Raw genomic sequence first — 21,825 nt, 5'->3', positions numbered from 1 at the left:
AATTGTTATCGATCGTTATCAGTTTTGATCACTCATTGATTACTTATGCTGTACTGAAAGTAAGTTTTTTCATCTTTTCACGGTGTATAATTTACCTTTTCATCATTACTGTTTCACTGACGCAGCTCACACTAGTTTTTAGCTAGTTATATCTTTCTGTACTGAAATAGTTATGTCGGGGTTACCCATTCTAGGTAAGAAATGCTCTCATCGGTGGTGGACCCAGAATGATTTCAAGGGGCACTGATACCAAGAAAAGCATCATGTTATCCCTATTAGGTTTTGCCTTATCCTTCCTATATATCATATAGTATATATTGTATATATTACAAAGGAGAGGTGGCTAGCCACCCAATGCATCCCCCTTTGCTAATAATAAGGTCTTTAAATTGAATATTAGTAATAGAGCCTTTGCAGATCGGTTTGGAAAACAGAATAATGGAATTATACTTATATGAAAATGCCCTGCCCAGGATAATATTATATAATCATCAAAATATAATTTTAGTGTGAATCCACCAAGGCCATCTGAGTTGAGTGACAATTTTGTCAAAACATTTTAATAAAATATACGATTCACCCCCTTCAGTATGGGTAATATTAGCCTACTAAGGGATTATCCAGCCACAGGCATGCAAATACTGTAGTCTTTATAGTACTATTAGGGTTAAATAAATACAGACTTGATGCAACTGCTGGAGACAAGATTCCTCATCCTATCCAGACAGAAGTGCTCTAAGGCTGGAAACACGCCTAAGGGAAAAAATTATGATGATAAAATGCTTTTTAAAAATGAGCTCAAGGGAATAACTCATGGTTTAAGTTAGACATACTTTGTACTTAATATTTCGTATGTAGTCCTTAAAGCATGGAAAACCAAAATGCTGATGAGGTGTTATTGATTGTCCTATCAATATACTTAAAGATCATTCTCTGTCATTTGTGAGCATTAAAGTTCATAGTACTCTTCCCAGAGTAATTTTGATGTCTATCAAACTCTAGGAAATGTCTCCTATCAGCACTGATAGAGCTTTGATAGTCTGTTAATCTTTTAAAGCTGTTGGCTCTCTATCAGACGGCAGGTCTCCTTTCTAGGAAGAGGTAAACCCAAAAGCTGCAGGTCCTGGTTGGTCAGTCTCAACATTTCCAGGTGGCTTAGTTGAGTAGATTCTTTCACCATTAGGTTTTAGTGCAAAGTTATAGTTTGTCTCATTGTCTAATGCATAATTGATCTTTTCTTCTAGATTTTCTGGAGTAATAAAATCTTTGCTTTCTTCCTACAACATAAGAAAGAAAAGGAAGGAAAAAAGTTTCATTTTGATGGTTTCATTTTTGAAGACGTTGAAAAATGTTGTCACACCAAGTATGTTTTTAGCCAAGACCACCTGTGTTTTAATTTTAAATGATGAGTGTTGATTAAAAAAATATCCTAAATCTTTCATGACATTAGGGAATCACATTGCTCCCATATCCATAGATTGATCTCAATGGATGACAAGGCAGGGGGGGGGGGGGGGGGGGAGGGGGCTTTAGGTCCCCCTCCACTTTTTACAAAAATTTCATCTTTTGTTTTATTAGTTTGAGTTCCATTATGAAGAGAAATAGAAATTAGCCCCCATTTTAAAAAGTGCTGCACCATTCCTGCTGTCTTTGGAAAATAGATTTCTTTAATCTAAGCACTCAACACATGCATACAATACATACAATAGCTTGCTTGACCATTGCAATCCTTTTTTCTCTCAGTCTTTCTTGGTGCTGTATGTGCCTTGCTTCTCTTCTCATGTCTCTGAATCTTCTTGTCCATTCTTCAATTTCAATTCTTTCTTTCCTGTAAATAATAGGCAATACATTTCCTGTTCTCAATGAAACAAATGTACAGAGGGAGACATTTTTGTGCAATCTAATTTGGCAAATTTTTAGGCTCATGCACGTCTTATTATTTTAGTGGTGACGATGATGATGTGTGAGTGCTTGGGGGGGGGGGGGGGGGGGAGGGAGGGGGGGGGGGGGGTCCGGTGGGGGATGGTCGGGGCAACAAACCTCATATCTGCCAGTTTCAAATTTTCCATCTTGACGCCTTCAATAATCCTCTTTTCTTCAACCTTTTCACGCTCAAGGAGCTTTTGCTGCTCTCCCTCAGCAGCTTCACGCTGTCGAAGATTTTCCAAACGTTCTTCTCGAAAAAGAGAGACCACTTTCCTCGTCGCTTCCTTGTAGTCAACCTGGACTTTCATATTTGCCTCTTTATTAACTCTCTTCAACTCTTTTTTCGACATGCCATCTTTCTCCAAATGCTTAGCTGCTGTACTTAAGCCTCGCGAATAGTTTTGTAGAAAAAGACGTACGGAAAATGATAAAGAACAACCAAGTCTTCCACGAGCTACGGACGCCATCTTGGATTTGGAAGAGGAGACAGCAATCTTTTGATACAGCGGTAAAAGTCGCGTAGGACTGGAATAATATGACGTCATGGTAAATGCTAAATAGATTAGAACATGAAAGTCCAAAGTCCAATAACAAATCGAAAGTCAACCACTAGCTGGTTGATGAAGGAGGTTTCGATTGTCATGGATTCTGTCAGTGGATTTTCTGATTTTCTTCCAGAATGGCCATATTTGCAAGTAACGGTTGGTACCCTGGCTGTCTGTGTTTCTTACTACGTGTTAAACATAGCAAGAAAACCTCGTCTGATAGCCAAACAGGGGTCATTTTTGAGGTCATTTCTAGTAAAGCACTGCCCGATAATGACTGAACCATACTGGCCTACCATTTGGTGCTATGGAGGACGAGGACAGACAATCATTGGCAGTATAATGAGGAGCCATCCAGTTGTTCACTATCGTCAAGAATTTTTGAATACGCCTGATGGAGGAGAAATCTGTTTAGATTGGCACGATAATGGTAGTCAAAGTTCTGAAGATCCTGATGGTTACCCAACAGTGCTGATCTTGCCTGGCCTGACTGGAAATAGTCAGCAAGGGTATGTTTTACACTTTGTGAAACAGATCCAAAGCCTTGGATATAGAAGTGTTGTATTTAATAACCGTGGACTTGGAGGAGCGAAATTAAAAACTCCAAGAACTTTTTGTGCAGCCAACACTGAAGATTTAGAGTTTGTTATCAGCCATTTGCACAAAACAAAACCTGGTATACCCCTTGTTGCTGTTGCTGTTTCACTGGGAGGAATAATCCTGACAAATTACCTGGCAAAAATGGGTCAAAGCATGCCAACTGGATTGATTGCTGCCATGACAGTTTCTGTACCATGGGATACGTTCAAGTCATCCAGGTCCTTGGAAGAGCCACTCAATTGGTTTATTTTTAATCGGCATTTAACCAGTCTTCTTTGTAAGCTTGTCATGCAGCACTTGGCAATGGCAAGGAAAGGAGGTGAAAATAGACCTATTGACATTGATCATGTCCTTAAGTCTAAAACTATCAGAGAGTTTGATGACAGATATATTGCACCAATGTTTGGATTTAGTGATAGCGATGATTATTACACAGCTGCAAGTCTTCATTTGAAACCTCTGGAAGAGATTAGTATTCCTCTATTAAGCCTTGCTGCTGCTGATGACCCTTTTGCCCCTATCAGCTCTCTTCCTCTGGAGAAAATCAAACAGTGCCCAAATGTTGTCATGGCTTTGACTTCTTTTGGTGGTCACATTGGATTCACTGAGGGGCTTCTTCCTGTAGGAGCTGGATATGCTGATAGGATGATGTGCCAATTTGTAAACTCAATCTTTGAGAATAGACAAGCCATACAAGAGACAAACTGCTCGTCAGATGACCTTTAAAGCTTAAGGATGTTAATTTGTTGTAAATAATTTTTGCTACGTTCCACTGAATAGTGTGTTTTAAAATAAACAAGCTGTGTAAAACTTAATGTAATATAGTACACGGAAGATTATTCAATGTGCATGGCTTAAAATATTGTCCAGTTATTGGACAATGTCTGGCCAGAACTTGAACTTGTCTTCTCAAACCTTTGCCTTCAGCTTGCCAGTAAATTTGACCAGTAACATTGAGCATAGTTAATAGTTAATAGATAATATTAACTATGCATTGAGCAAGCAACAAGGTATGACTTAGCTGAAACTAATTTGGCTGGTCAATCATGACTATCACTCTATTGGCCATTATTTTAAGCCCTGAGCATGTCACAGCAAAAGTAAGGGAACATGCATCTGACATCATTATCAAACAGGTCAATCACCATGCATTCCAATTAATCCATTAATTATTTTAACTAGTGTATTTATTAACTTAAACATTTTTCAGCAGTATATAATTTAATTTCAAAGCAGTTTGAAGAGTTAACAGCAAGAAAACTTGATTTTTGAGTCCTAATTATTATCCAAGTACTGTATGCATGGCAATTTCTGAAAAAAAACAACAAACAAAGTGGATATGGCTCAATTTTTACAACCAATTCCCAATCTGTTTCTTTTAAAAAACTTTTGTCGTTTTATGACTTCTCAATGTATAAATAGCTGTGACAAAAATTTTCAGAAAAGGAAAAATCCATAATATTTGTAATTTAATTCGTAGTTTTGAAATATTATCCAATGTATAATAAAGACAATAAGTTGCAAGCTGAATCACAGTTTTTCAGTTATTTTATCAGTATTTTTGTTTCTGGATGTATCTTAGTCTCTAAGAAGATGCTCTGGGGAATAATTTCCATTATAAATGGTTTTACTTTTGAGTTATAGGAAATACCTTTCTTGAGCTCTTCTGAGCTAATATATAAGAGGAATTTGGAACAGCCTCATCAAAAATTTCAAAAATTAAGAAAATTAAAAAAAAAATTGATCAATCAATCAAAATTATCAATATTAAAAATGCTAAGGGCTCCTGAGAAAAAAGGAATGTGCCATTGTTTATTTTCGTTCAAGCAAATAATTTTTTCATGTTTATTAAAGTAGAATAGGTAAAGAATCCTAAATTTATGCTCAATGCTGTTGTGACAAGTAGATATGCTCAGCTGTTGTTTACAATATAAATGGAGTCGTTTATGTTATGATTATTTTCCTTATTATTGGCATTTATTTCACTCGAACATCCGTTATTTGTAATGATAAGATTAACATTTTGTATGTACTTTAATATAAATAAAATATTTAAAAACGTAGAATATTTTCGAAGCAATCACCTGACTCGTCGGTATGTGTGACGTCACGGGATATTTAACAAGCCGGTCGGGAAGGGCTCTCCCAAGGTAGCCATTTTGATGTTGTACAGTATATCTAAGATCCATTACCATCGCACCTTTTTCATAGAGTTTCTGTTGGCATTTAGTAACTAAAAGACTTGAGGACGGATCAAAGATGTGGAAGATACGGGAATTGAGTGACAAAATGTAAGTTTTATCTTTAAAAATGGCAAATATTTTCGCTGTTCCGGTGACAGTTATGAAGCTTGGTACGGATTTGAACCACCACACAAACTTTTCCTTGCTTTATTTCTCAGGACCAATGTGGTCATGAACTACTCCGACGTAGAAGCTAAGGTTCGTGAAGCAACAAACGATGATACTTGGGGGCCCCACGGTAGTTTGATGCAAGAAGTGGCTAGATTTACATACACTTATGAACATTTTCCCGAGGTTATGTCAATGCTTTGGAAACGGATGTTGCAAGAGAACAAAAAGAATTGGAGACGCAGCTACAAGGTAAGACTGAAGCTACATGCTTTTTAAAGTGATCTCTCGGTAGACTTATGCTTCCTTCAAAAACTGGCGCCCAATAATGGTCGATAATATCTTAAATTCATTCATTTTTCAGGCATTACTTCTGCTGGGATATTTACTGCGAAATGGGTCTGAGAGAGTAGTGACTAGCGCTAGGGATCACGTCTACGACATGAGACAGCTCGAAAATTTCAATTATATTGATGAAACTGGCAAAGATCAAGGCATAAACAGTACGTTAAACCAATAATACTAATATTTTGAGAAATCTGTACAATTTTATCACTGCTTGATTATTCACCAACACTTTAATCAGGTTATAAAACACTTATCTGACGTAGTCTAACGCAGGGTTTTTGGGATTAATATTTATAGTTCGTCATAAAGTTAAAGAGATTATTGAACTAATTCAAGACGATGAAAGAATGAGATCCGAACGAAAAAGGGCAAAGAAAAACCGTGATAAATATACAGGGGTGTCATCTGATAAATTTCGTGATTCGCACTACAGTAAGTGATATATTTGTTGTTATATTTTGGATATTGTTGCATACTGAATTTACAATACTGTAGTCTGTTATCTGTTATGTCGTTTTTAATTAATAAATGCCCCACTCTGCTGATGATGCTTTCTTTGCCTACCATCTCTTGCCTACTGCATGATAAATGTTTAAACACTGTAAGTTATATTGCACTTCTGTCATACACTCACTCACTCGCAAACTGGAAGCCTTTTATAATACGTGTAAGGTCTACAATATACCAGCACATACAAGACCGACCCACTTTACTATTGAATTACAGGCTGACCTCCAACCTTGCTTTAAAAGAGCTGTTCCTTCTGTTTCTACATGATATTCTTTGTTGAAGATCGCTTCTGTTTTAAAAGATTTGCAACCTATTAAAAGCAATAAGCATGTCGTCATTGTCACTTAATTAAGATGTTCTAGATAAATCCCTTTCTTTGTTGTGTATTCCCTACTAAAGTTGTTTAATTGCCAATTTTTATCCATACGTTGTTGCACGTAGCATTTAGTACAAAATACAAAAAACAAGACAATCTTGGGGGTGAGTGGAGTGTGAAATTGTTGTTTATATGTTTATGGTTGGTCTTTCTTATTGTTTGGTTTTCGTTTTACATGACACGTAGTGAAATTTTTAGATTTTTCATTAGCGTATTTTTCATAACTATTTTGCTCTTTTATTTTTCAGGTGATCGATATGATGCAGAAACTTGCCAACAGGATTCATTTGATGAGTTTAATAGCAAAACGACAAAAAAGAGTAAATATCGAGAATGGAGAGAAAGAACTGGCTCATTTGGTGCTGAATTTAGAGACAGGTTAGTCTGTCAAAGAATTATTATTGAATTGTTTTATTCAAACTTTGATCTTAAATTTTTTTGAAAAGTGCTCTATTACCCTTTACTAACTGAACCTCCTTTATGTGGACACCATTTTATTATCATGGACACTTTTATGGTGATTTGTTGAAATCATTCATCAATCAGAGCATTGCCGTTCTGCTGGGATTAGCTACTTTGAATAAGTTTTCTATTGAAGCAATGTGGCATTTTAAAATCCTTTTGAAGTCAGATTGACTAAATAGCTAATATTGTCTAAATTTGAAATTGGTTTTGAAAATTAGTTTGATGGTAGCTATAGTTAAGCAAGGGTTTTGGTTTGAAATTTCTAGTGAAGAAGAAGGAGAAGAAGCATCGGAAGAAAAAGAAAAGGAAAGTCTTGATGGACAAAATGGGGAGACAACCACAAATAGAAGTATATTTAAGTCCTCGCCTATCAGGAAATTAGATTTAGGAGCAGCAGCACATTATAGAGGGATTGCAACTGAAAATTCTGCTATGCCAGAAAATCCGACCATAAGTAGTACAACATCACCTTCTTCAAAATCTCAGAATTCAACTTCTAAGGATTTTTTTGACTTCTTTGCAAACTCATCACAGTCAACACAGTCTCCTACTGCATCAAATAATAGTGCTAGTAATGCTATCCCTGCCCCAGCATCAGACCCTTTTTCATCATTGCAATCATCGTCAGCTGCAGGAGGTAGTGACAGTGGATTTGCTGACTTCAGTCAAGGTAAATAAGAATTTAAAACATTTTTTCTTGTGTAGCCGTACAGAGTCTTTATTGACATTTTCTTTAGCTTCCTGAACCTCAAGGAAAGACTGTAGATTTGAAGACTAGTAATGTTGCAGTTTTCGTTTGACTGTGAAAAGCCCGCTGCACTGAATTGGTCTTGAAACTGCAATGCATATGCGCAGCACTGTTTAAGTATGCCAGACCAACACATTTCGTGAGGAAAAAAATAATCCAATTAAAGTCTTAGAAAACATCACAGTCTTGGCAAGGAGCACTTACAGCACCAACCTTTTCAAAGTCACATGAAAATTGCTCTATTGTTTTTACATCTTCCTAATTTTCTTTTAATCCAAATTCAAAAACACTGTCTTACTTATTTTTACAACTTCTCTTTTTTTAGTGTCCACTTCTCCTGGTTTTGGTGACTTCCACTCTGCAAATTCAGCACCTCAACCAAATAATGTAACAGATGATGATTTCTTTACAGAGTTTCAATCCAGTGAATTTCCACAAAGTGTAAGTATATGAGTAGCAATATGAAAATAAAAAAATGTGTGGATGAAACAAAAAAGTAGTACATATATGATAATTGTAAATACAGTAGAATAAATATAGACTTTATCGATTACGTTGTTGTGAACATGATACATTGCTAATAAAAACAAATTTTCCTTCAGTCAACAGTTACTCCATCTTCAATCTCTTCATCATCACAGCCAGTACAACAATCAGCACCATCTGCAGAGCTCATGGGACTCTCCCTAAATCAGTCGCCCTTGTCTACAACTAATGGATTACCATTTCCAGCACCAATGGGAGTGCAAACATCTATGGGAATGCCTGCAGCTATGCCAATGGCAATGCCTTCTAATCAAATGAACATGCCTATGTCATCGATGGGGACAGCACAAACGGGAATGACGCCAAGTCAGCCAGCGTTTATGGGTGGTGGTATGATGCAACCACAAATGACTTCACAAGGGATGCAGCAGCCTCAGATTATGCCACAGTCTTCATTTACTAATGCTAATGCTGGTGTTATGATAAATACTGCTTCCTCAACAAGTAATACATCATTTGAAAAGCCTGTAAGTGAGATGAATCATCAAATTTGAATTAGCTTCTTATTGATAGACCAAAAACTTCAATATTATACTTATTTCTTTGTCATTCATTCAGTCTCAGAAAAATAATTAATAAACTCTTTGTCCCTTCATAGTACAACATATTTATTTATGCTGTTCTGTATTTCATATCAGAAACCCAGTACATCAGAATCAAAAGCAACAACATGGTCTAACAGTCAAGTGGATATAAGCTTGGACAGTTTAATTCCTACATTGAAGAACGACAAACCACAACAGCCAAGCATGAACCAGTTATACTCCCAACAAAAACCACAAATGCCTTACAACTCACCACAACAACAAGGCGCCTTCAACATGGGTGCACCTCAAATGACAAACATGGGACAAATGAACTATATGTATCAACCTACCGGTATGGGTATGATGTCAAATCAAGGAAGCATGAGTCCTAGAATGATGCCAGGACCCACGAGAATGGCAGGCGCACCTGCAATGATGGGTGCGCAACCCATGGGCACAATGCCCATGAATTCATCTCAAGGATTTGCTAACAGTAATTCATTCCCAAGTTACAAAGGAATTAGTTGAGTTAAGATCTTTTTTTATAATAGTTTTTTTATTTTCAATATATTGTGAATATATTTGGAGCCTTTGTGTTAATTCTTACATGGTAAATTGAACCAATTTTGCAATAATAAGTATTAGGCATGGGCGCACAAAGTGTGCATCTTATCTCACTAGGGTTGACTTGTTATCTAGAGGATCAATAATGAAGAACACTGAAGCTGATATGTACAAAGATATTTAGAGAATGATTGTAGAGAATGATTGTATTAAGCTAAAAAAAACAAAAAAACTAGAAATTATTTCTTGCATCACAAAATTATTGTGCCACTTAATTACAGTACTTACCACTTCTAAATGTGACACTCAACTTTGTTGAATGGATATTCTTCATAATTCAGAACTTAAATAAGTGTTTCCAAAATGTACACCCCAATGCAGACAGGTTTAAGTATTACCTTACTCGCAGGCTAGAGGACAGGATACTGAAGACAATAAGTTTGGGAGTGCAACGTCAACAAAATGGGATAAGGGGTAGGCCTCAAGGTTGTAATATTTTTCTCTTTTTTACATTTGACGGGTCAGGGATGTCTACTTTTTGGAAACACTAATAAAATTCATAACTTAATTTCTTTAATGATTTTACTGATCACATTAAAAAGTGTCAGTGCCATAGGAAACACACTTGAGATAAAATTAAGATATGTAAATAAATCAAAGTAATGTTTATCAAAAGATTGTAGTTTGAGACTGATGGTTTGCCATCCCTGGGAAACCAGGGTAAAAATTCTTTCGCTCGAATTCTACCTCTGGCTTCCCGAGAATGATGGTTTTGCAAATTGATACTAAGAAATAGAAAACTTGTAATATATTGAGACATGTAGAGTTAAATTCTATTTCCTAACAAATTTGTGATTCTTGCATTCATAGTAATGACAAAAATTTTGATATGCAATTTTCCTTCATTTCATTTTAGTCGTATGAGCCATACACTATCAAAGCCTCAAACCACAAAATTGGAAAGCAATATTTGATTTGGTTTAACTTTATTTGAATGTTAACCACTATTTTCATGCCAAATTCAAAAACCTTTGAATACATACAAACCTTTGACTAAGACACAAGCCTCTATTATATGACAGATCAAAAAATTGCATGTCTACAAATTTGAATTCTTGTATCAGCCTAGTTTTGTTTAGAACATTAAAAAGTTGTCTTTTGCAAGAAATGGCAGCTGAATGATTTTAATGGGTACTATTTGATTGTATGGAGAGTAAATTCTTGTGCAATGTTTGCAGTGTCACAACCAAGTACTTGCTGTGAGCTGTCCACATTCATAGGAAAACTGCTTTAAAAAACCTCTACCTTGGGCATAATGTTTTCCTATTTTGGGCCATGCGTCTTTTTCTAGATACTACTCGAGAATAGCAAGAGGTCTGAAATGGTTAAACATTACTCCCAAGGTAGAGTTACGTTAACATTAGAGATAACAACACAGGGATGTCTTGAAAGGGTATACTTGGGTTGAATGATCGATCTTAACGATCTGGATCAAAATGACCATGGATTGATCTGAAGGGAAAGGTAAGTTTGTTATGAGATGTTATGCACATTTAGCTCCATGTGTCCATATCATAATAGTCAAATAGGCAGTTAGCATGATGGCATCATCTTAAAACCACTACTAAACTGCTCAAAAAAATTTTCTTTTTTCAAATTTAGAATAGTAAAAAGATTGGGGATGGAAAAAAACTGCTACTAAGTGTGGATATTCTGCATTTCGAAAGACATTTTTACCATTAAAATAATATTGCACAATTTAATTACTTATTGTAGTGTTGCATGATTGTGTCTAATTAACATCGTGGGTAATAATTATTATTCCAAACAGGTACTATGCAATACATACATTCAATAATAATCAATATTGATAAAGCATTGTTCGCCACTAAAGGTTAACAGCTAATAACTAGTTTGAGTGGTTTTCATAAACCCGTGAAATACACACTAGCCTCATACAAATTAGTAGACCCTAATTCCTTTGTGTTCTTTTGTTGTGTTTAACTATTACACATTAACTAATGGTATTTGTTTCACGGGTTTATGAAAATCACTCTAAAAAGCATGCTGTAAAAGGATTGCTGATGCTAATGAAGTAGAGCTTTGGTTTTGATTTTGATTATTATGAAATGGCTTGCCCAAATTTGTAGTCAGATGCACTAAAAAATTACAGATTTGTTATCAATCATTTAATAACAAGCCTGCATGAAGCTTGGTCTAATAATCACTGGACAGATTGCCAATATGTTGAATGGCTTACAAGAATGTGTATTGGTCAGTTCAAAGTTCATTCTGACTTTAAAAACTTTTTTATATAAAAGCATGCTCACTTTATACCTGCTAATTACATTTTCATTGTTGCAAATGGATTATTTTTAAAGACAGTTTTCCAAAACTGGTTATATAATTATTACACTATATGCTGTGGTTGCTGAATACTAATTAGGCTAATAAAACATTGAACTTGGAAATAAATCTTGGCTAAAAAAAATTCAGTTTCATATGGTTTCCCGTTTCAGATCAATATCTCATTCTCTTAGTTGCTGTTTCTTTGTTTATTATATTATATAAATGCGGATGCAACTTAAATGAAAAATCTCAAGAGAATGTATTCTGAATTGGGAAAACTTTACACCCAAAGTAAATTTCCTTGCTTTCGTATTGGTCAAGAGCCATAGTAAATTGAAGGACATACCAACAAATTACATCGACAAATTATGCCTGAGTGTGCTTGAAACCATTTTCCTTCCAAACTTTTTCTGTTTTTGTAGTAAAAAAAAATTCCAATGGTTTAGCATGGTATGTCCTCTTATTAACCAGGATATGACGTCAACGATGGTTCAAAATGTTATTGTTAATGCCCAAGTAAAAAATTGCCTATTTCCACATGCTGTACATTTGTCACTCATACAGCTAGTTTCTGCTAAATAAATGTGAATGGTTTTATAAATCTGACTTTGTTTCTTGTAACAAATGTATACCATGTAATGTTTTTCTTTTATACTATGGATGAAGTGTTATTGCTTTGGAATCACTGTTATATGCATAGCCCTTTTACTTTTATCATTGTATGACCTTCTAATTATGTCGACGGCTTCAGCATGAGTCACATCTCTCATGCTAGTGCCATCCACAGATATAATTTCATCGCCACTCTGAAATAAGAAATAGAGATACATTATTTTTACATACTTTTAAGAGCCTACACTGAAAATAATGAGTGATTATTATACACTTAGAAATGTTTGTTAATTTTGTTGAGTGCATATATTTATTTCAATAAAGTTAGTCACCAAAAACCTAGAAAGCTGTGATCGCTGAGAATCTTGGAAAATATTTCATATTCAACAAGTAAAGCTTTTGACACAAACTGCAGCAGTTAAGGACGCTCAGAGGAAGTGAACTTGTTACTGGTAAAATATCTCAAGTCCATCAACAGTTATCAAGCGGTTGAAAGATGTAAAATGTATCTACCCATAATCCTTGCCCGTCTCAGCTTTGTAGCTTTTTAGGTGACTACCTTTATTGAAATAAGTGTATACATGCACAAAGACAAGTCAATATGGGTGGGGTTCTCTTGCTCGTTTAGGGTAGGAATGTGCTGTCGAGCCCTCTGAACCCTGTACCTGTTCCCGACTAAAATTGCTGAAATCCCTGATTTATGACTAATACATGTCGAGCATGACACTCATGGCTGATGATACTAACTTACATATGAATGCAATGATGACAAAAAAACATAAGCAATGATAAAGGATATTATATTTCAATGTTTTACCTTTAGTCTTCCATCATCATGTGCTGCTCCACCAGGAAATATCTTTTCAACTCTTATTTCTGGCTGTGTCTTTGTTCCTTTGCCACCAGATATACTGATGCCTGAAAACAAGATGAAAAAATGAATGAAATAATTGATGGATAGATGGATGGATCGATGGATCAATGCCTAAAAACAACATGGAAAAATGAACGAAAGAATTAATAGATGGATAGATGAATGAATGAATGGGATGGTTGCAAGTGGATGGAACAGAATAGACAGATTGAAAGAGAAAATAATCAAAGTCCTAGGTTACCTAAGCTTGTTCGGTTCTTTGGCAGGAGGATCAAACTCTCCGATCCTGAAGTGGATGCAGCAGATGTTGAAGGAACGGCAACAAAAGCTGACTGACCTCCACCCATTGGTACATCATCATCATCATCATCATCCTTATACTCAACAGCCACTCTGTCTGGCACTAAGAGAGTGTTAGAGCTAGGCTTTGTTTCCATGGGAACCTCTAGCTCATTATCGTCATTATTTACTTGAATAACAGGTACACTGAGTGTCATAGGAGATGGATTAGAAATGTTTTCTACTGGAGGCATGCCAGTGTCTTTAACTGGAACCATCTCAATGGCATCAGGAGTGGTTGACTGAACAGCATAGTAATCTGATGTGCCGATACGTGCCTGACGATCAAGGATGTTACCACCAAGCCATTCTCGTCTGACGGCTTTTGCCTGTTCTTCCCTTTCCCTTTCTCTTTTCATTTTTTCTAATTCTTCTTTACTCCTTATTTGAAATCCACCTCTGCTATCTGTAATTTAAATATTAGACATTTTTGAAAGAAATTTTATTTAAAGGTAAGAAGATAAAAGGTGTAAACATGTGCACTTTCAATATATGCCCTATACTGTCATCATCAATACAGCTGTCGGGAAACCAGTGCATTTTTGCTAGTGCTTCTTCACCAATAAATATAAAGAAAATGTGATCGGAGACCGGAGACTCAGAAATGATTTCCAAGCCCCAGATGTGAATTTAACCTATAGCCCTCCGTTTTCTTTATAAATCTTTATAATAAGACTGTGAGTGTCTTGTGCTAGTAGATGAAATTTCAATTTGTATGAAAACTCAAATTTCAGGTCGAACATCAAGATTTGTAGCCCAGAGTTATGATTCTTGCATCTAGGAGATGAATATTGGGGACTGTATTACTCTTGGCAATTTATTCAACAGTCTTTGTGTTGATTGAAACTTTACAAGACTAGTGAAAACCTTTTTTTTCTTAATTATCGTTAGAGTGCAAATAATATACCCATGAAATAGTTAGGATGAAATAGGAGATAGTTAGCACTTAATTAGACAACACATAGGAGTTCAGTGAGGCATGACAAGGGCACAGGCGTTTACTCGAGTGACAACTTAATATGCAAATGAATAGATACGAAAATGCGAACATGTAAAATTACACAAAGGAAAAGCATGTACAATAAAATATTGCTTCAGTTTTTGTAAGTGTGTTAAAAAATATTTTAAAATGTGCGCCCTTGAGTAGCACACTTGCACTAGTTTATCCGTCTATTTCTTTAACTAATTAAACTTAGGCAACCCAATAGCACAAAGTTAGTAATTAGTTAGCTAGCTATCTATTTCACAGGTATATTATTTGCACTCTATTATGAACAAACTAAGACAATACCTTGAATAACTGAAATAAGCTGACGTTTGGGTTTTTCTACTTGTGTTGGCAAAATTGATGGTGAACCTGGAAAAAAAATCTCCCATATTATTTATGGTTACTCCTGAATAAAGAGTATTAATTATATGGCTAACACAAATATTATAGTGCTTGTTGCAAATAGGATTCATGAAAATTTTATTAATAATACTATTAGATTAATAATTATAAATACCAACCTGGTACAAACATGCTCAGATATTCTAAAGCATCCTTTTCACGTGCCGAAACCATGGCATCGAAACGGCCAAGGTCATATGAAGAGATAAGAGTTCTGTAGTATACAAATGGAATAATTGAGCTTGAGTTATATTTGCAAGAAAAATGAAAAGAATTTAGCTGATAGTTTTTTCCATCTCACCTGATATCTCTGAGTAAGAGAGCTTTCTCTGGTTTATCTAGTATGGACAATAGATTTTGGACCAGGGTTTCAACATCTGAGTCATCCATATACTGAATTGAGAAAGATTAGAATTTAGATGATGATGATGGTGGTGGTGTTGGTACATTATGATGGTGATACATGATGATGATGATGATGATACATGATGATGATACATGATGATGATACATGATGATGATACATGATGATGATGATACATGATGATGATGATACATGATGATACATGATGATGATACATGATGATGATACATGGTGATTATGATGATACATGGCGATTATGATGATACATGATGGTGATGATACATGTTGATGATGATACATGATGATGATGATACATGTTGATGATGATACATGATGATGATACATGATGATACTGATGATGATACATGATGATAATGAACTCATGCTATTGGACTGATGGCAATGACAGTGATAATTCTATGATGCTGATGATAATTAACATGATCATTACACTGTCAATTATGAGAAATTTAAAAAAATATTAGAAATATTATAGTGATTCTGTAAAAATGATAATTATGATGATGCTTGAAGATGAGAATGATGATTTTCGCCATTGAAATTATTCCAATGACACAGTAAAAATGCTTTATGTACACGATTATGAATACTAACATTCCATGATTTGTGTAGGCTCAGATTTACATGCAGCCATTGGGTAAGAATATTGTGGGCACGTACAAAACCCTGATGGCTGGAAATCTGAGCCTATGATTTGTGGTGCACACTCACATTTTTAATGTGCTTGATAAGTACATTGTATTCATCCACAACAAGGATCTTTTTGGCTCGTTCCTCCACATATAATAGCAGTTGCTGTTTACTTGGACCACCTAAAATAAAATTGAAACAATCGATTACAAAATCCAATATTATGTCTTCAAATAGTAATATGTATGATAAATCATCACCTTCTCCTTTTAGTGAAAAATAGATTTAAAAAAGTTAATGAAATTAAGACAAACAATTTAATCAACGTATGGAGTCAACACATACCTCCTTTCTGCTCCATCTTGGGTTTACTCTTTTTCCTAAAGCTCAGTTTAGATTTAATCTTGTCTCCATGCTTCTGCAAGAAGGACTTGGATTTCTTCACCTTTCGTTTGGTTTCATCTTGCAATATTGCCTCACTATCACTTGCTGTAGCCTGAATATTGATGTTCTCAGCGCTAAAAGCACCGCTGTGGCCAGCAGCCAAGTACTTCCTTTCCAAGTCTTCTCTACTATTGGTGCTATCGATAGAGAATGAACTTGAGTGTACAGATTGCCTCTTTTCTGTGTCTGCACTACTTGATGAACATGTTGTTGCAACACTTTTAGAACTCTGTGTCCTCTCAAGCTTTTCCTTGGCTTCTTGCTGTACATCTCTTACAGGAACTTCATCAAGTGTTTGGGTATCTGAGTCTATTTTTGCAACTGGGGTCTGGACTCCAAATTCCCTTAGTTCAGGTTTGGGGCTTTCCATTCTAATGTTATTGTTCTCGTAATCTGGGAATTGAGTGCTTGAATGACTGAGTTCCAATGGTGACACTGGAGGGCTGGGTGATGACAGAGATCTCGTATAATTCTCTTTTCCTTCTGTAAATAAATATTTCAAACAAAAATATTTAGAAAATATCAATTGGTGTATATAAAGCAAGTACTATTGATAAGTGTACTATTGATAGCTACAATATCTTGCAATCTACTATTCAGCTTCGTGCTACTGTGCGTACCTCTAGCTATTGTGCCATCAGGATAGATCCAACTTATTTCAGATGTATAATGCTTTGCTTCAGGTAATTTACCAACAGCCTTAGAGAGAAAACATTGGCACATTATTACCATCAGATAATACACAAAGGATAAACTAAAGATAATTCTAGAGTTGACTTTGCTTGAATTAAAAACATGACAAATGAGACAAGATCCCTGCCCAATGTTATTCTTGTACAATCTATTATCATATGTTGCCCCTACCCCTCCCCCCTACCCCCTAACCACACACACACACACACACACACACACATGCACATACTCTCTTAGGAATTTCTAAATGCCATAGCAAACACTACAAGATAAAAACATAAAGGGACATTCATTGACTTACAGTACCTTTAGTGTGACGATAATATGTGCATGACTCTTAATGAAATCCACTGCTTCTTTATGCTTGACATTTTCAAAACTTTTTCCATTCACATCAAGAATTTGATCTCCAACTCTGAATCCTGATTGTTCAGCTAATGAACCAGGATCAACCCTACACAACATTTACATTAAAACATCAGCTTATTCCTCTCAGCCCACCTCTCCATGGTGAACTGAGAGGATAAGCTTACATTTGGGAAGCATGGGTGGCATAGTGGTGAGAAACGGTTTGATTCTCGGACTAGTTGTATGTGAGTAGAGATGTTTTTTGGTTCTCTCTTTTGGTTCTCTCCTGTGCTTCCAGGGTTTTTTCCTGGTTCTCAGGCTTTCCTTCCTCTGCAAAAATCAACTTCTAAGTCCTAATGCAATCCAAAAGGGCATAGATGAAAATTACTCTGAGTAATTCTAGTTACCCTGCCAAATTGTTTAGCTTTCCATGGTCCCTGCTTTACATTGGAATGAGAGGGGTTGAATGGTTTTCAAATAATTTACAGGGGTATTGGATAGGGTATGAACTGAACCCCACCAATGCAGCGAAGTTGTGGGTGCTGTTATTAACAGTGCTGTGTCTCACCACCATGTAGCTCAAACCTGTTGTGAGATCAATGGATGGTTGTCATAGTCATATATTATAGTTAGGATAGTATGCATGCGTTGATTGGTTGAAAACTGTGCTTTATTAGTGAACAGAGCACAGTGTATATCCTTACCCTGAAACATATATTCCCAAACCGTACTCCGCTCCACCCCTCAAGTTGAATCCAATAAATCCGGTTGGAGTTGACTCAACTGCTAGGTTAACTCTGCGTTCATCATCACTGTTCAGGAGGTGTGAGTTGGGTTGCAACGTAATGCTGTTGTGGCTGCCTACACTGCTGGTGCTGCTATTCTGTAGAATGTAAAAAAAATGGGACCTATTTACCTGCACTATATAATGCATTGGCATTACATAAACAAAGTAAATGAAAAATACACCAATATATATCTTTTATTCATTTTAGGGATATTCTTGAAGAACTAACCTGTACACTGTCATTACCATCTGGGGAAGCTCCTCCATTCCTTTCACTCCTAAAATATATAATAATAAATTATAAATAAATAATCATAATAAGTAATAATAAAAAGATTAAATTCTTTGGATGATAAAGGTTAACAATGAGATACCTGAATTTGTCATGTTTGGAAAATTTATTATTAATAAGAATAGGTGTAATAAGTGGTGAATGAGGGAGGTGGATAAATTAATGAATTATTATACAGCATTTCAGTTTCCATGGCAATATCATTTGTACACCTTTACACAGTGCTGTTCAATTGTACCAGTGCTGTCTACAGACATTCCCGTTACTCCCGTTACGCAATAATCTATATTGGGTTAACATTGCATATGTTTTTTGACATTCTTGATTTAAAAATAGAACCATACAAAGATAATTATAATGTAGACTACAGATAAACAGAAAACACAGACAACAATAAAAATCCATGACAAAATTGACAAGAGAGAAAAATATAGTAAGTGCAAAACAATTAATTAACAAAGTATGAGGTAAAGTCCAATGTTTCAAATGCAATTCAGCAGTACATACGCCTAGGATACACATACATAATATAATATTCACATATGATACAGGGTGTGGAATCTAAAAAATAATTAATTGTCAATAAGATTATATTAGAAAAATATTTCACAAGTAAGTATGAAATATATGTTGACATTTTCTGAAAGGTAAAAAAAGTTTTTGCCAAAATATATTTGGTGACATCATATTCGCTATATGAAAAAGAAAATCTTTATGAGGTCAAAACCCTAAAATCACGGATATATGTTATACGACGACTATAAAACAGCTCTTTTCTCATTATGATACTATTATGTGTACTCATATTCTTCATAAAAGCAATGTTTACAAAGGAATGAGAAGCTGCCAACAATTCATGGATTGTTTTGTGGCTCAAGCGAAGATTTACTTTCAAAGTATGACCCAGTGTTCACATCCCAAATTCATCTCAAAAAACTTGAATCATAACAAGTTGAAAGAATCTTCAAATATATTTTCCATAAGCCATTTCTCACTAAAAATTCTTTCAGAAAGTCTTTGAGATTGAGATATGCAATATTTATGTCAACTCATGCATAGTAATATTGTCTAAGGGGAACTTGGATTTTTAGTTTGTAAAAATTATTTTAATCTACAACAAGAAATTTTACCTTTTAAATTGTTCTTGAATTATTAGGTATTTTTAGTAATTTTTAACATAAAAAGTAAATGACGTTATCAAATCAAATTTCTCTATATAGTTAGATTGATCATGAGAAACGTTTTGAAAAAAATTCTTTGTGTAGAAAATAGAAACATGGTGAATTAGTTTGAAGATGTTTATGTCTAACAAACCTTATAATATCTAGTGATTAAATGTGAGGGGTCATGTTAATTAATTTAAGTCATTTCCCTCGAGACTGTAAGCATTTAATGCAGCTTACAAACAGATCAACTTGGAATGAACCTTTCTATAAAACAAAAAACTTGACAATTTTCAATTGAAACCAATTATATGTTGCATTAAGAGACATTAATTTCTGTAGATTCCAAGCAAAACATTTGAACCTATCTTATTTCACACGATTACTCGCACTTCGAGCCTTAACATAATGCAAGTTCCAAAAATCACTCAATTCTTTCGTAACTCTTGTGAGAAATGTAAGAACTTAAAAATATAAGTAGGGGAGAACAAAGTATTGAAGTATTCTCGAACTGAGTTTAGGGAACGCGGCACTCAGGTGTCTAATGGCACGAAGCGTGTTTATTGTTTACTTGGGGTAAAATATTATTTAGTGAAGGTATGTGTTTAATGGTATAAGTCAGAGGATAAGTTTTATGGGTATAAGTTGTATCGCGCAATATATAAAGTAATCATTTGGATTAATATCATAAGTGTTCTAAGATCCCAATCGAACGGGATTCTAGAATATGCATCGAGTAAACATTGGAAACCATTGGTATCCAAGAACGCGGTAACCCATGAATGATTTTACAGATATATCTTACCATGGATTCTTCCTCGACATGCCTTCACCCAAATCCGGCATTTTCCCTTGAGATTTCACCACCATTTTAATCTTCTTTAATGAAGATAACAAGTTAACAGCTGAACTTAGAGCTATGTGTTCAAAACTGATTCCGTTCACTTCTATTATGACATCTCCAACAGACAATCCTTGCTTCTCTGCTAACGATCTTGAGTCGACTTCAGAAACGTAAACATAGGTACCCCGCTCTCTTCCACCTTGAATACTAAACCCCAAAACTTGTTCCGCCGAAGTTTTTGCCAATGTTATGACTTTAAAAGACCTTGGACTCCCTCCAGGAGATATTCGTCCATTCTGTTGGCGTTCTTTTAATTGTCCATTCAAGTTTTGAGTCCTTCTGTCCGGAGAGATTTGATTTGTAGGTCGGTACGGATGAGCCATTTTGTTATACGGAGCCAGACTATCAAAACGGCTCAGTTGAGCCAAAGGAATGAGATTTCTAATGTCTGCGAGTAAGTCGAGCTTTCGAGGAGTGTCCAAGCATGATTTCAAAGCTTGAATTAACTTGTCTACTGACAAGTGAGCTTGGTATTCTTTCATAATGTCATGAAGGTAGTCACGGTCGTCGTCAGTCAGAAATCGTTGTGCATTTCGCTGAAACTCGTGAATGTGTTTCTTTCTTTCTGCTTCGTTCGTAGCAGACATTTTGTACTCTTCTTCGACCAAAATACAGCCTTTTATCCCTTATGTTATCCAGCTATCTTCATGATAAACACAAAATCTACGTGAATTACACAAGTCATCCTTGATCTTGAAGTCCTGATCACTCGTACAAAAGCGTCACTAGCTTACGCTAATTTATGCATACTCTATTTTCATTTGCATAATTTGCGAACCTCTGTTGTCAGTGTTCATCGGCATCTTTAAATTTGAAACCATTTAGTAACATGGATTTTTTTCCACTCTACATAGGCATTAGTATTTGTTCGAATATCTTTGCATAGTTTTAAAGATTTAGAGGATAGGACAATAACCAAAATTTTTATCATTGCAGGTAGTATCATGTACTTGAATAGCACATTTCAATGGAGAGCTCAAAGCCCCCTTTCTGCAGTCCCAGTGATCAGGAACAATATCCATTATAGGACACTTGCATTGACTACAATTGCCAAACTTTTTAAATTCATTTAATTAGCACCACTTGTCCTAATTGGGTGCATATATACC

General features: G+C 35.4%; 4 protein-coding genes across 5 annotated transcripts; 2 read left to right on the top strand and 2 right to left on the bottom strand.

Moving 5' to 3' along the window:
* Positions 1–529: 529 nt before the first annotated feature.
* Positions 530–2,436, bottom strand: LOC116292229 (uncharacterized). The gene is made up of 3 exons (XM_089025011.1): positions 2,041–2,436; positions 1,705–1,828; positions 530–1,277 (listed from the first exon to the last, which is right to left on the bottom strand). Exons 1-3 carry the CDS (start codon positions 2,391–2,393, stop codon positions 1,092–1,094), a joined length of 663 nt encoding a protein of 220 aa, XP_088881137.1. The 5' UTR covers positions 2,394–2,436; the 3' UTR covers positions 530–1,091.
* Positions 2,437–2,507: 71 nt separating this feature from the next.
* LOC116292225 (phospholipase ABHD3) lies at positions 2,508–4,601 on the top strand. The gene has a single exon (XM_031699499.2). The coding sequence runs from the start codon at positions 2,547–2,549 to the stop codon at positions 3,795–3,797; it is 1,251 nt and encodes a 416-aa protein (XP_031555359.1). The 5' UTR covers positions 2,508–2,546; the 3' UTR covers positions 3,798–4,601.
* A 581-nt stretch (positions 4,602–5,182) lies between these two features.
* Positions 5,183–10,694, top strand: LOC116292210 (clathrin interactor 1). 2 transcript variants are annotated; one of them, XM_031699479.2, is made up of 10 exons: positions 5,183–5,362; positions 5,473–5,674; positions 5,787–5,925; positions 6,068–6,202; positions 6,722–6,760; positions 6,905–7,034; positions 7,388–7,791; positions 8,195–8,310; positions 8,472–8,882; positions 9,054–10,694. In XM_031699479.2, exons 1-10 carry the CDS (start codon positions 5,331–5,333, stop codon positions 9,468–9,470), a joined length of 2,025 nt encoding a protein of 674 aa, XP_031555339.1. In that variant the 5' UTR covers positions 5,183–5,330; the 3' UTR covers positions 9,471–10,694. The 2 variants fall into 2 exon arrangements, with proteins under 2 accessions (XP_031555339.1, XP_031555347.1); XM_031699487.2 differs by lacking the exon at positions 6,722–6,760.
* Positions 10,695–11,251: 557 nt separating this feature from the next.
* LOC116292201 (PDZ domain-containing protein 7) lies at positions 11,252–21,434 on the bottom strand. The gene is made up of 13 exons (XM_031699468.1): positions 20,618–21,434; positions 18,587–18,635; positions 18,275–18,453; positions 17,529–17,676; positions 17,150–17,228; positions 16,431–17,012; positions 16,167–16,267; positions 15,372–15,463; positions 15,190–15,284; positions 14,972–15,037; positions 13,583–14,086; positions 13,285–13,385; positions 11,252–12,661 (listed from the first exon to the last, which is right to left on the bottom strand). Exons 1-13 carry the CDS (start codon positions 21,301–21,303, stop codon positions 12,524–12,526), a joined length of 2,820 nt encoding a protein of 939 aa, XP_031555328.1. The 5' UTR covers positions 21,304–21,434; the 3' UTR covers positions 11,252–12,523.
* Between the last annotated feature and the right edge of the window lie 391 nt (positions 21,435–21,825).

The sequence above is a fragment of the Actinia tenebrosa genome, unplaced genomic scaffold, assembly GCF_029948245.1.
Source record: "Actinia tenebrosa isolate PJP-AT-01 unplaced genomic scaffold, QUT_ActTen_1.0 PGA_scaffold0__85_contigs__length_37466705, whole genome shotgun sequence".
Taxonomy (NCBI): Eukaryota; Metazoa; Cnidaria; class Anthozoa; order Actiniaria; family Actiniidae; genus Actinia; species Actinia tenebrosa.
This window is presented reverse-complemented; position numbering and strand designations above follow the sequence as displayed.

What these genes read in the sequence shown, in the direction of transcription:
- LOC116292229 (XM_089025011.1), bottom strand. Translation starts at nt 2,393, where the DNA reads ATGGCGTCCGTAGCTCGTGGAAGACTTGGTTGTTCTTTATCATTTTCC. An exon ending in TTGAAACTGGCAGATATGAG is followed by an intron (nt 1,829 to 2,040) that starts GTTTGTTGCCCC and finishes TATTATTTACAG; the next exon opens with GAAAGAAAGAATTGAAATTG. An exon ending in CAATGGTCAAGCAAGCTATT is followed by an intron (nt 1,278 to 1,704) that starts GTATGTATTGTA and finishes CTTATGTTGTAG; the next exon opens with GAAGAAAGCAAAGATTTTAT.
- LOC116292225 (XM_031699499.2), top strand. Translation starts at nt 2,547, where the DNA reads ATGAAGGAGGTTTCGATTGTCATGGATTCTGTCAGTGGATTTTCTGAT.
- LOC116292210 (XM_031699479.2), top strand. Translation starts at nt 5,331, where the DNA reads ATGTGGAAGATACGGGAATTGAGTGACAAAAT. An exon ending in ATTTCGTGATTCGCACTACA is followed by an intron (nt 6,203 to 6,721) that starts GTAAGTGATATA and finishes TGTTGCACGTAG; the next exon opens with CATTTAGTACAAAATACAAA. An exon ending in ATTTGCTGACTTCAGTCAAG is followed by an intron (nt 7,792 to 8,194) that starts GTAAATAAGAAT and finishes CTCTTTTTTTAG; the next exon opens with TGTCCACTTCTCCTGGTTTT.
- LOC116292201 (XM_031699468.1), bottom strand. Translation starts at nt 21,303, where the DNA reads ATGTCTGCTACGAACGAAGCAGAAAGAAAGAAACACATTCACGAGTTT. An exon ending in CTCTTACTCAGAGATATCAG is followed by an intron (nt 15,285 to 15,371) that starts GTGAGATGGAAA and finishes TGTATACTACAG; the next exon opens with AACTCTTATCTCTTCATATG. An exon ending in GCTTATTTCAGTTATTCAAG is followed by an intron (nt 14,087 to 14,971) that starts GTATTGTCTTAG and finishes TTTAAATTACAG; the next exon opens with ATAGCAGAGGTGGATTTCAA.